The 13,700-nt window shown below is 60.8% G+C and overlaps 1 protein-coding gene across 1 annotated transcript; it reads right to left on the bottom strand.

The window, feature by feature from the left end:
- Window positions 1–1,272: 1,272 nt before the first annotated feature.
- CX3CL1 (C-X3-C motif chemokine ligand 1) lies at window positions 1,273–12,878 on the bottom strand. The gene is made up of 5 exons (XM_045582904.1): window positions 12,695–12,878; window positions 6,420–6,540; window positions 4,079–4,370; window positions 3,929–4,018; window positions 1,273–3,688 (listed from the first exon to the last, which is right to left on the bottom strand). The coding sequence occupies exons 1-5, from the start codon at window positions 12,762–12,764 to the stop codon at window positions 3,260–3,262; spliced, it is 1,002 nt and encodes a 333-aa protein (XP_045438860.1). The 5' UTR covers window positions 12,765–12,878; the 3' UTR covers window positions 1,273–3,259.
- Window positions 12,879–13,700: the final 822 nt, after the last annotated feature.

Raw genomic sequence — 13,700 nt, forward strand, 5'->3', positions numbered from 1 at the left:
GGAGACAGGGACAAACATGCTCGTTCAGGGCCTGTCGGTGTTTCCGCGTTTCCGGTCGCTGGAAGCGTGGTGTTGGGAGCGGGTGAGGGGCTGGATCCCTGCCTCAGGCAGCCTTCTTCCCGGGGTGGCGTGGGCAGAGCAGGTGGAATGTCTTTGGGGTGGAGGGGCCGGGAGGTACAGCCCCATCTCAGGGGGCAGCTGCTGCTCAGGCTCGGCCCCCGGGACCTCCAGGCAGACCATGGCGCGGAGGGCAGACCTTCTGAGGCACCGAGAGAAGGTGGGAAAGCCGGTTTAAGTGTGTGCTTTCCAGATTTGTGCATGTTGCCTCTACTTCTCATTTCCTTTTAGTTTTTTAAGTTGATTTCAGAGAGGAAGGGAGAGGGAAGAAAGGGTAGGAACACCAGTGAAGAGAGAATCATTGATCAGCTGCCCCCCTGCACGCCCCTTCCGGGGGATCATGTGCCCTGACTGGGAATGGAACCGTGACGTCTTGGTTCAAAAGCATAGGATCTAAGATGCCATTGATTGTAAGACATTCTGATGTTTAACGAACTCATGAAGAGAGAGACCTGTGCCCTAATCGGCTTGGCTCGGTGGATAGTGTCGGCCCTGTGGACTGAGGGATCCCAGGTTCGATTCCGGTCGGGGGCATGTACCTTGGGTGCGGGCACATCCCAGTAGGAGGTGTGTAGGAGGCAGCTGATCGATGTTTCTAACTCTCTATCCCTCTCCCTTCCTCTCTGTAAAAAAAAAAAAATCAATAAAATACATTTTCTTAAAAAAAGAAAGAATGGCTTGTTCATTAAATTATGACAAGCCACTGCCTACAGGACTCATCTTAATCCCAGAGACGTCATGATGTGAAAAAATGCGCGTCTCGGGACCCAGGAAATCCTGTGTATCAGGAGGCTGGCACCTCATGCAGTTCAACCTACATAGCTGCGCCTACGCCGCCTCCCAGGTCACTAGGATGGCGGTCCGTTAGGCATGTGGCCTGGGGGCAGGGGGCAGCCTCGTCATAGATTCTGATTCCCTCCGGCCTGGGAGCCAGCGGAGGGGCCTCTCGCCTGCCTCTGCACTGGCACAGCCTGGTGAAGGCACGGCCTGAGCCACTCAGCTCCACCCTCCGCACCCCTGTGCCCGGCGCCCCTTCCGGGTGCTGACTGTGAAAGTGCCCGCCGCTGTGCCCCACGGGCACCGGAGACGGGGTACCCTCCCCTGTGCCATCCCTGCTGAGGCTCCAGCCCCCCCCCCCTAGAAAAAGCACCTCGATTTGATCCACAAGACTTTCCCGTTTTATTAGTAAAATACAAAATGGCGCAGACATTGGGGATGGGGTTGGAAAGCCAAGAGGAGGGACCACCTCCTTCTAAAGGCCCCCCCCCAATCGTCCCGGTCCGTATCCCCGTGTGTGGGGGGGGAGCTAACAAAGTCCTGGGGGCGGGGGCCAGCGGCCCCAGCTGCTTTCTGACAAAGGAGGGGGACCCCACCATGGGGGCCCCCCTCCTGGAGGGCTCCCAGCAGGGAGGAGCCCGTCAAAGTGCATTCAGACGTGCTATTCTCCCAAAAGTGCCCCCCCAAGCCCAAACAGGGGGTGCCGTGTCCAGCGGGAGGAGCGGGGCGGGGGGGTCGGCCGGCCCGAACCACGTCCCTGTGGACCCGAGCTGAGCATCCGCCATAAAAGGATCCGTCACCTGTACCCGGAGGAGCCCCACCCTGGGAGGCTTCTCAGGTGGAGTGCAAGGGTCAGCCTTGGGGACAATCAGAGGGAGATGGGAGCTGCCCTCAGGCACCCCAGGTGGGGGGAGGGGGAGGGGCTGCAGGTCCAGTTCTGGGTGGGGTGCTGGCCAGCCGCAGCTGCCGGTCTCACCCAGGCCTGCCTGCACCCTCAGCAGCCAAAGGAACCCCTTACCACCCCCACCCCCAAAACACACACACACACACACACACACACACACACACACGCTATCCCCTCCCCCCTCGGCTCCTCCCCACAGGGCAGAGTTCCTTCCAGAAATAAACACGGAACCTCAGGTGTCGGCAGTGGATTCTGAGCTCATGGGAAACGTCAGGGACGTTCCCGGGCCTGCCTGCCTCGGGGGCAAAGGGGAGGGGGGGGAGGACATAGCGTGCGGACGGGGAGCCGGAGAGGCGGCCCGGAGCCCTAACAGGAGTGTGGCTGCTCCCTGCAGTTTCTCCCTGGACCCTGCCCCGCCTCCCTCCCCCCAAAGCCCCTGCCCCCCGCCCCCAGGCAGGGCTCAGCCTTCCCCGGAGCCTGCCCGCGCCCCTCCTCCTTCAGCCTGTCACATGTCACCAGGGCCATCTCAGTGTCCCTGGACGCCTGATGGACAGAGAGGGCCTGCTCTCCAGGTCAGGAAGGGGCCTTTACAATTGGTCTCTGCCCCCCACGTACCGCAGCCCACTCCCCATTCTGGGCCCCCCGTGCGGCTCCCTCCAACAGGGCAGGGCTGGGCTGCTGGCCCCTCCGGGCCCCAGGGCGGTGCCTGCCTTGCTGACTGGCTCAGGTGCTCCGTGGATGACGGATGTGAAGCTGTACCCGGATCTGGGCACAGGGGTCTCCGGCCCACAGCGTGATGCCCGTCGGGGGACAGGTTACTGCCACACACTTGCCGGAGGGGCAGGGCGGGCGCCTCGTCAGGTTTGGTGGTGGGCCTGGGCCTAGAACCCGGGCCTCACGCTCAGAGTCAGTGTTCCCTCCCCGCTCAGCAGAGACCGAGGCGGGAGACAGTCCAACCGGCCCGGCGACTTCAGCTGCCTCACTCAGCCGCCCGCAGACGCCACGCCGGAATCATGCAAGCAAAGACAGGTCCCGGCCAGGGCACCGGCTCCGTAGTGGTGGGGGGCGGGGGGCCGGCCCCGCAGGCGGCCGAGGGACCACGGGACACGATGAGGTCGGAGGGGGTGTGCAGAGGGGCCTGGCCCGAGAGGGATGACGTGGTACCGCCATGGGGACAGGGGCGGAGACGTCAATAAATAGTTGTCTGTCGGGGCTGGGAGGTGTCAGAGGGACCCTTTCAGCAGCAGCAGAGTGTTCTGACCGGGGTGGGGGCACTGGGGTGAGTTTCGGAGGCCACCCCTCCGCCTCCAGCAGGGCGTGGATGGCCAATGGGCCTCCCGCGTCTGCCAGGAACCGGGACAGTCCCACCTGGGGGGGTCCTGCCTCCCTGCCTCCATCCTCCCCGCTCGGGCCAGGCCCAGGGGAGGGGAGGAGGGAGGATGGGGGGCCCCAGGCAGCCGCTCACACGGGCACCAGCACGTAGGAGTTGCTGCCACAGCTGCGGGGCACGTAGCGGAGCCCCTCCACCATGTCCCCCACCGCGCCGCGGGGGCAGCCCTGCAGCCGCTGGTAGGTGAGCGTGGCCACCCCCAGGCAGAAGAGCAGGCCCAGGAAGGCCAGCAGCCCCACCGCCTGCCTCCGGGTGGCCTCGGGCGTGGTGGGGAAGTCGTCCTGCCTCTGGCCGTCCGAGCTCCCCTGCTCCTTGCTGGGGGCCGCGGAGACGCGGGGCCCGGTGACGGCATCCGGGTGAGCCGGACGGGACCCTAGGGGGCTCTGCGGCAGCGTGAGGTCCTGCCCAGGGTCCGGGGCTGTGTGGGGAATGGCGGGGGCCTGTGGGGAGGCGGCCTGGGGAGAGGGGGTATCGGTGGGGGGGTTCTGGATGGAGCCGGCCTGGGTGGGGAGGGCCTGGGTGAGGGGGGCCTGGGTGGAGGGGGCCTGGGTGGGAGGGGCCTGGGAAGAAGGGGTATCACTGGGGAGGGCCTGGATTGGGGGGGCCTGGGTGGAGGGGGTCTGGGTGGGGGGGGCCTGGGTGGAGGGGGCATCAGTGGGGAGGACCTGGGTGGAGGGGGTCTGGGTGGGGGGGGCCTGGGTGGAGGGGGCCTGGGTGGAGGGGGCCTGGGTGGGGGGAGCCTGGGTGGAGGGGGGATCAGTGAGGAGGGCCTGGGTGGAGGGGGCCTGGGTGGAGGGGGCCTGGGTGGAGGGGGGATCAGTGGGGAGGACCTGGGTGGAGGGGGCCTGGGTGGAGGGGGCCTGGGTGGAGGAGGCCTGGGTGGGGGGGACCTGGGTGGAGGGGGGATCAGTGGGGAGGGCCTGGGTGGGGGGGGTCTGGGTGGAGGCAGCTTCAGAGGCCTTCCCTTCAGCCCTGTGGTCCACTCTAGGCTGGTAAGAGCTCTGCCAGGATGTGGCAGTGGTGTTGGTGGTTTTGGTGGTGCCAGTGATGGCCGGAGCAATTATGGGTCCCGTCAGCTTCTCAGAGGAGGGACCGGCCTTGCGGTCCAGATACTCCATGGCTTCCTGCACCCATTTCTCCTTGGGGTCCGCACAGAATGTTCTGTTCTTTCTGGTCGTCAAGCTGCAGGGAAAGAAGGCAGGGACCTGTGATGCCGTGGGGGGAGGGGGTGCCACGCCAGGGCCTGCAGGCGAGCAGGCGGGCCGGGAGTCCTGCCCGGCCACTGACCACCACCTGTGAGCTTAGCTGGGGTGCAGCAGTCCTCGCCTGGGAAGTGGGACTGTGACCCCTACTCTGTGGGTGACCAACTGCCCAGCCAAGGGGGGCTGAGGGGGTCCCAGAGATACAGGGTCACCCTGCTTCTGTCTTACTATAAAAAACAAAAATTATGTAAAGCATTTGGCTCGGGCCCCGGCCGGGGAGGGCAGAGCGTCGACCTGCAGGTCACAGGTTCCACTCCTGGTCAAGGACATGTACCTTGGCTGCAGGTTCAAACCCCAACCGGGACCCCATGCTGGAGGCAGCCAGCTGATGGGTGTCTCTCTCACATCGATGTTTCTCTCTGTCTCTCTCTCTCCCTCCCTCCCTGTTCCTCTCTTCCTTTCACTCTCTAAAAATCAATGGAGAAAGATATGTACACATATAATACCTTAATAAATAAAAAAATCAATGGAAAAAAATATCATCGGGTGAGGATTACCAAAATAAATCATGCTCTTCAGCCCTTCTCTCTTTCTTTCTTTCTTTCTTTCTTTCTTTCTTTCTTTCTTTCTTTCTTTCTTTCTTTCCTTCCTTCCTTCCTTCCTTCCTTCCTTCCTTCCTTCCTTCCTTCCTTCCTTTTTTTAAGAAGAAAAAAAATTAAGCAAACTAAAGAAAAACAAGGCCCCTGGCTCAGAGTAGATCAGTAACTTCCTGCAAGGTGGCTACCTCACTCACACCCGTTTTGCAGAGAGAAAGTCAAGCCTCCAGGGGTAACCACTCTCGGGGCCAGTGTGCTGGACGCCACAGCTGTCCAGGAGGCCCGCGTGATCCTGTGCGGCCCCCAGGCTGAGCCCCCCTCCCCGGTGCTTCCCCGGCCCCGCCCCTGCCCCTAGGAAACAGAAGCAAATATGTGGGGGAGCCGGGCAGCAAGCCAGGGGTGGGGGGCGGGCAGAGAGGGCTCTTGAAGAGACTGCACACTCAATGGGCTGGGCGGCCGATGGGAGCACAAGTCTCAGAGGTGTTTCAGAGGCTCACTGGCCACTCCCCCCTTTTTAAAATTTTTTTATTTTATTTCATTGATTTTTTTTTTACAGAGAGGAAGGGAGAGGGATAGAGAGTTAGAAACATCGATGAGAGAGAAGCATCGATCAGCTGCCCCCTGCACACTCCCCGCTGGGGATGTGCCCGCAACCAAGATACATGCCCTTGACCGGAATCGAACCCGGGACCTTTCAGTCCGCAGGCCGACGCTCTATCCACTGAGCCAAACCGGTTTCGGCTGGCCACTCCTTTAAAAAAATATATATATATATTGATTTTCAAAAAAAAAGGGAGAGAGAGAGAAAGAGAGAGAAGGATCAATGATAAGAGAGAATCATGGATCGGCTGACTCCTGCACACTCCCCACTGGGGATGGTGCCCGCCACCCGGGCGTGTGCCCCGACCGGAAATCAGACTGAGGTTACCCTGGTCCCTAGGGTAACGCTCAGCCCCCGAGCCAGTCCAGCTGGGCCCAGCTTCTTGCTGCCAGGCCTCCGGGTCCTGCTGCGCTGCTTTAGGGCCCAAAGTCCTGAAAAGAGGCCTCGGATGGGCCACTGGGCAGTGCCCCGGGGGGGGGGGGGGGCAGAGGAGCAAGCAGCTCCGAGGGCCGAGGGGAGCTGGCTTGGCTGGATCCCTGCCCGGAGCCTCCTAGAGATCCTGTTTCCCCCTCTGACACACGCAGATGCTAATCTTATTGTCCCCAGCTTCTGGGCACCCTCCCAAGCCCGTTGTTACACCCCCTGCTCTCATCCTCCCGCCCACCCACTTGTGGCGCGGATGTTAACGCAGGCCAGAAGCAGGGGAGCGTTCGCTGAGGCCCTGGGCCAGGACCCCGGGTGGGGCTGGGGGGCGGTGGACATGTGTTACCGGAGGTCGGGGGCTGTCCCCGGGGCCTGGCAGGGATGTGGAGGCGGAGAGGGTGGTACCTACATGATGGCGCGTTTGCGGCAAGATGGTTCTGTTCGTTGGTAGCTGGCTAGGCGGTCCCGGGGGATCTCCTTGGTCATCACCTTGCAATCGTTGCTGCATTTGTTCGAAGCGTGCTGCTGTCCTGAGCCCACAGAAGCCCCCAGTCAGCAGGACTGTCCAGGGGCATCTGGCTTCTCACCCCCAGGACAGTAGGTCCCAGCCACTCGGCCCGAGAGCCAGTGCCCTGCACACCTGGCTTTCAAGGCCCTTGACCTCAGCCCCTCGCCCTGCCCCGTCCATCCCTGACCAAACCTCTCCATGCCTCAGTTTCCCCACCTGTAAAATAGGGACAATGGTAGTATGTGCCTCACAGGGTAAAACTCTTCTTGCCCGGCACATGGTAAGTGTTTCACTGTAAGAATTAAGTTGCTATCACTGATCTGTGGTACACAGAGGGGCGGAGTCTGAGGGTGGCAGGGATCTACCTGCCTGAGGTCACACAGCCAGGAAGTGATGGGACAGGCTCTCCGACCAGGCCTGGCTCCCATCATGCTCCTGGGCCGGTGGTGCTGCCCAGGCGCCACTCCTGTTGCCTTTACCCCGATAAGTTACCTGCTCTGCTATCACCCCCACACACACACACACAGACACCCTGCCCCTCCCTCTCAAGCTGTCCACAGCCATGGGTTTTCACGACCTCTGAGACACACCCAGCCCTCTTGCCATTCACATCTCATGTGCCTGTCCGTGGCATGTTCTCACATGCACTCCCACAAACACAAATGGCATATCTATAATAATGAAAGCGAAATATGCTAATTAGTCCAGACAGCTGAACCACCTTCAGGACGTCCTTCCGGATGAAGCCAGAGTGCAAGGGCTGAGGCAAGCCACCGCAGCTGTGAGGGCCAAGCCGCTTGCACGAATTTCGTGCATCGGGCCTCTAGTCCTATATAATAAAAGGCTAATATGCAAACTGACCAAACGGTGGAAGGATCGGGCGCTATGACACGCACTGACCCCCAGGGGGCAGACGCTCAATGCAGGAGCTGCCCTCTGGGGGTCAGTGCGCTCCCACAGGGGCAGCTCAGCTTAGCCAGAAGCTGGCCTCATGGTTCTGTCATTAAGAATCAGGTGGTCCTGGCTGGTGTGCCTCCTATAAACCAGAAGGTCGGGGTTCGATTCCGGTCAGGGCACATGCCAGGTTGGTGGACTCGATCCCCAGTAGGGGGCGTGCCGCAGGCAGCCGATTGATGTTTCTCTCTCTCTCTCTCTCTCTCTCTCTGAAATTCCTTTCTGAGGAAGGAGGTGCATGGGGTGGGAGCAGAGATGGGGAAGCAGGGGTCTGCAGAGGGCTGGCTAGTGGCCACATGGAGTCAGAGAGAAACCCCAAGGCAGGATGAGGGTGACTCAACAGACACTTGAGAACCCGAATATTTTATATAAAACATTTGAAGTGGTTTGCACTGCAATCCCGCCTCCTCCTGCCCCCCTCCCCTCCCAGGTAAAGTCTTCAGTAAAATGTCTTTGTTTGGTGTAAGCTGGGCTGGGGTATGTGAAACATGAGGAAGAGAATGCGTTTCAGTCCTAGGTCAAGGTCTAATGCAGCAGAAGCAAGACCCTGGAAGGCTTTGCAAAAATCTAGAGCCAGGACTTCCACACAGCAGAGTTGAGACGGCAGCTGACCTTGTCTAGCTCTGCAGGGCCCTAAAGGCCCCGGCTGGTGCCTGGGCTCCACCAAAACACACACTGCTCATGCACAGGTACATGTATGTGGATGTGCAAACATGCACTGGGGTGGAGAGAGGGGAGGGGGCGCTCCCAGCAGCTGCTCCTTGAGTCACGGGCTGGCTGCTTTCTCTCTTGGGAAAGTCCCTGGCTGCCTTATCTCCCTCCTTCTGCCCCAGCAGGATCTCAAACCACCCTGGACTGGACTGGCCTGGCAGGTATGCCCCTGGGAAAAGCCACAGAGGAAAGGGGCCCCTGGGTGACCTGGAGCCAGGGGGCAGCTGCTCAGTGGGCAGGAAGGAGAAGCTAGTGAGGTCAGTTCGCTCTCTGGACTCAAGTTCCCCGGGGGGGAGGCCACTGTTCACCTCGGGGGCTTTGAGGAGCCACAAAGCCAGCTGCCCCCACAGCCCCACCCTCTGCTCGGTGCCTGGGTCCTGCCCAGAGACGGCTGGATGACTAACCCAAGGGCCTGTTTCCTTCCTGGAACTGGAGTTCTCTCTCCTGTCGAAGGAGACAGTGCCTCCAGCCAGACAGTCATTTATGATCTGTCACGTGACTTTCAGGAGGGCAAGAGCTTGTCTGTGTTGGTATCATGTCATGTCATGTCTTCCAGCACAAAGCAGATACTCAATAAATCTTCACTAAGTGAAATAATGCCTCAGTCTACTTATCCCTCTACCCATCTATCCATCTACCCATGTATATATCCATCCATTCACCCATTTATCCATTCATCCATCCACCCATTTATCCATCCATCCATCCATCCATCCACCCACCCACCCACCCACATATCCATCCATCCATTCACCCATTTATCCATCCATTCATCCACCCATTTATCCATCCATCCATCCATCCATCCATCCATCCATCCATTCATCCATCCACTTATCTGCTCCCTTTTGTCAATCTTTTACTCATTCCACATCCACCCACGTCTACCTCCCACCCGTTCCTGCTTACCCCATCCATCCATCTAACCAGCCCCACTCACCCACCTACCACCTTCCATCTGTAGCTCCACCTCCTCTCATTTATCCACTCATCCATCCCTCATCAGCCCACTCACCTATCCTTCGTCCATCCATCCATCCATCTATCCATCCATGCCGATTCAGCCAACATTTGTTTGAATTACTTTTGAATACTGCAAAGACCCAGGTCCTCTGTCCTTAACCCTGCACTTCCTCCCACAGGTGCGGGTGCTGAGCGTGGAGAGATCACCTCAATCCCAATCAAGGCTCCCAGGTCGCTGTGTGGACTCAGCCGACAAACGCTGACCCTCCATCTTGCCGGGAATAGTGAGGTGAACAAAGCCCGCCGCTGCCTTCAGAGAGAGCTCCTAGCCTGATGGGCAGCTAAGACGCACCCACAGAGTGCCAGAGAACTTCCTACTGGAGCACCCACTATGTGCTCAGCACACGCACATCTGCTCTCATTCATTCAACATCCCTGCCGAGAGTGTGTGGCCATCCCCGTTTTACCGACGCAGAAGCTGAGAACCAGAGAGGCTGCATGACATGCCTGAGGCCACACAGCGGCTTAGCGCCAGATCTGGTTGTCTTCCCGGGTCCCAGACACCCCGCTTTTCCAGGGTGAAACACCGTGCTCCCAAACGTATCCGAGGGTGCCGAGGGCTACACGAAGGAGAGGCCACGCCCTGCTACAAGCGATCCGGGAGGCTGCCTGGAGGAGGTGCCCCTAAGGTAAGGTGACCAGACGTCCCGCTTTTGGCGGAACAGTCCTGATTTTTAACAATTTTGTCCCGAGGCGTTTTAAAACAAAAAAAAATCGGGGCTTTTTTAAAACGCTGCGGGATGTCTGGTCACCTTACCCTAAGGCTTGTCCTCCAGGACTGCGAAGAGGCCGCAGACAGGAAGAGGCAGGGATGCTCCGGGTCTCTGGGTGAGGTGAGAGAGGGCTTGAGCCAGCGCCAGGTGTGTGTCCTGGACGAGTCCCTTGGGCTGCCCGAGCCTCGATTGCCATGCCGGTGAAGTGGGCACAGTAATGCCCGCTCCACGTGGGGGGGGGGGCTGTGAGAATAATGCTGTTTCACTGTCTGGGCCCTCAGAGCAGGGTTTCCTCCACGGCAGACGCCACTGGCCTTTCCGCCCAGGCAGTCCTTTCCTTTGTCCCGGGGCTGTCCTGTGTCCTGCTGGCCTCTGGCCGCTAGGTGAGAGCACCCCCGCCCCCCAGACAAACATGGTGGGGTACTTAGAACCCCAAAAACATCTCCAGGAATTGCCGGATATTCCCATGGGCAAGCCCTCACTGAGGACCACTCCCCTGGAGATAACCACATGCCTCCCTCCCCCTTCCCCTTTCCCCCTCCCCCTCCACCCACCCGCCTCAGTGGCCCCTTCTAGGGAAAATCCCCTGGCCTCTTACCTAAAATTTCAACACACACACACACTCTTTTAAATCACGGCATTTCCCCCCCTTCCAACAGATCCCACGGCATACTGATTTATTCTGTGCATTGTCTGCCTTCCCCAATCGATGTTCTCGCCCCGAGGCCCGGCATCTGGGCGGGTGGGGGCGGTTTTATTTATTGATCTGGTCTCGGCGCCCAGAACAGTGCGGGGCCCAGAGTAGGTGCCCGAGAAACGCGTGTGGGATGAATCAGCAAAGTGCGCACAGAAGCTCCGTGCGACACAGGCCATCTCCGCCCCTGGGGAAGGAGAGAGGCGTTTTTATTTCTGTCCCCCGCGGCCTGGATCTGACACCCGCCTGTACCCTCCCCTGCCTTCCCCGCCGCCCCCCTCTCCGCTGAGCAGGGGGGCGGACTGCAGCGGCTTCAAGCGGATTTTTTTTTTTTTTTCTTTTTCTTTCCTTTTCTTTCTTGCCAAGTGGGAGTGCATGCGTCAGGGCTCAGAGAGAAAATTTCTCTGACTTGTGTCTGCAGGTTTGTTATGTAAAAGGAGGCTCTGCCTGGCTCAGCCCCGCAAGCCCTCGCTCGGGAACTGACGTAGCTGCCTGCAGCGGCCTCGAACCTCCCCCTCCCCTGACTCCCCCCCCCCCCCGCCCTCCTGGGGGTCTCTCTGGCTGTGGACCCCCCCACCCCCCAGACCTGCAGGGCTCCCAGGGGCCGCTCAGAGCCTCACCTGTCAGTGTGGGTAAGGGCGCTAAGGGGGCCTGGCTGAGTGCCAGCTTCCCAGGAGGAGAAACCGAGGCTCAGAGAGGTCGAAAGGATGTAAGTATCTCCCAGCAAAGTCAGGGACCGAGATCAGGACGGGAGCCTGGTGGTCCTGGAGCCCTAGGCTGCGAGGCAGAGCATCCAGGGTCCCCTCTCCGCCCCCCAGTCCCTCCCCACCTCCCTGCTGTTATAAATAATCCTCCTCCTCCCACTTCCAAACGCCCTCCCAGGCATCAGCCTCAGGAAGCAGAGGTGAGGTGCGGTGGCTGGGACCAAGGAGGGAAGGCCCCCTTCAGGTCACAGCCAGGCACCTCCCTCTGACTCCCCTCCCTGGGCTCACGATCCTCAAACACCTCGGGCTCTGGCCTCGGGCCCAGGAAGCAGGAAGCCAGCAACACTCAGCCCCCGCTGCCTCTGCCACCCCCGCCACCCCCGCCATCCTCAGCTACCTCCTCCCCGTCCCACTGCTGTGCTCCCCTGCAGCTGTCCTGGAAGCTAGAGGTTGCTTCTCATTCTCCCAGACGCGCTGTGTGTCCTCAGGCGGGCTGCCACCCTCTCTGAGCTCCGACCTGCCAGATGGCCTGGGCACTCCCCAGGGACGGGGCGGACGCAGGAGGTTCCCAGAGGCGGTGAGCGCCGTCCACGCTCCCCCCTGCACCCAGGCCACCGCCTCCTGCCCTGCCAGCTGGCCATACCCTCAGGCCAGTTTCTACACCCACCCTCCTGGTGGCAGGTGGGATGGATGCCCCACCAGATCCCAGGCTCCAGGAAGCACGTGACTGGAGGTGGCCTTACCCGGACCCTGCCTGGACCACCATTTTCTAAGCCGTGTTTGGAGGAGGAAGACCGTACAGCGGGGGAAGATGGGGCTACAGACCAGAGCAAGAGCGAGCCACGAGCCCACCCTAGGAGCTGCAATGACCTTGACCTCCCCTCCTCTGGTCCTGGGGCCCCGACTCCCAGGGTGGCCTTGGCATCAGGGCAGGAGAAAGTTCCCAGCTGTGGCCTACCTAGCCCAGGGCCAGGCTGCGGCTCAGGACGTCAGGTTACATATTAACCCTGGGCACCCCCAAGGCTTGTCCCAGCAGGAGCCTCCTTCCCTCAGTCCCTCCCGTGCTCGATCCTGGGCCTCCGATACCCACCCGGCCCCCTTGTATCTCCCACGCCACCCTGCCCACTGCCCCCCCACCACCACCCCGCACTCCAAGATAGCAGCCTTGCTCATTGAGCCAAATCTTTTCCTCATGGAGCCTCATCTTTGCCCCCCCCCCCCCACCGGCCCCGCCGCCGCCCCCCATCCCTTAGGCGGGCCTGCCACGGACCCAGCCTCAGCTAGGAAGGGTCTGGTGTGCCCTGATGCCAGGTCTGAGGGGCAGGCGTGGGGCTGGGGCCGCCCCCTCCCTGCTCACGCTGCGCCCACCCCACTCACCCGCCAGCAGCAGGACCAGAGGGCAGAGCACAGCCAAGTGGAGCAGCCAGGAGAGCGGGTGGAAAGCCATGGCCGGGGGCAGGCAGGGGGCCAGGCGGGGTCCCAGCGCGGGGACCAGGCTGGCACTGCCGCTCGCCCAAGGAGCTCCCGGTGTTTCTGATCTGAGATCCGCTGCCTCTGCCTCCTCTGCCTCTGCGTGTCTCCGCCTCCTGGAGGTGGGAGGGGAGAGGCAGGGAGCCAGAATCCACAGGATGTTGCCTTAGAAACAGAAGAAGGTCTTGGGGACCCTGGGCTGCTGCTCAGAACGGCTCCTCAAAAACCGGAACCTGCCCTGCCCGGGAGGACTGCTCAGGTTCAAAGGGCCCCTGCTCTTCGCGGGTCACCTCCCTGCCGGGAGCTGGGCGCGCCCTTCGGTCTGGCCTGGGGCCCCGGCTGCCCCAGGGGCAATAAGCAAAGGACGGGGACCGAGGCGTAGAGGATGCTGGCTGCGAGCACACCGGAAGGGACCAGACCGGCAGGGCCCTGGAGGGCCTTTTTACGAATGGGGAAACTGAGGCATGCAGAGGTTAAGGAATTTCGTGAGGATCAGCAGCCAGGAAGCGGGGGAGCCTAAATTGGCCCCAGTCACGTGGCTCTGGGGTCTGAGCTCATGACCATCTGATGACCACCCCCCCCTTACCATCCACCCCCATGTTGAGAACTGCTGTCGGGACTGAGGCAGTTTATGCCCATGAGGTGCTGGTTCGGGGCCTGGTGTGAAACAAGCGTCAAAACGGCACTGCTTTCCTTCCTTCAGCCCTTTTCTGGCCCAGTTTTTCCTCCCATAAAATTGGAATGGTCACCCCACCCACCACCACCACCTCATCAGGGTGTTCAAGACCAACTGTGAGCAGCTTGGCCGGCCCGTGTGGCTCAGAGGTGACCTGTGAACAGTTTGATTCCCACTCAGGTATGGGCTCAATCCCCAGTAGGAGGCGTGCAAGAGGCGGCAGATCAGCGATTCTCT

Source organism: Pipistrellus kuhlii, unplaced genomic scaffold (genome assembly GCF_014108245.1).
Source record: "Pipistrellus kuhlii isolate mPipKuh1 unplaced genomic scaffold, mPipKuh1.p scaffold_m20_p_17, whole genome shotgun sequence".
Taxonomy (NCBI): Eukaryota; Metazoa; Chordata; class Mammalia; order Chiroptera; family Vespertilionidae; genus Pipistrellus; species Pipistrellus kuhlii.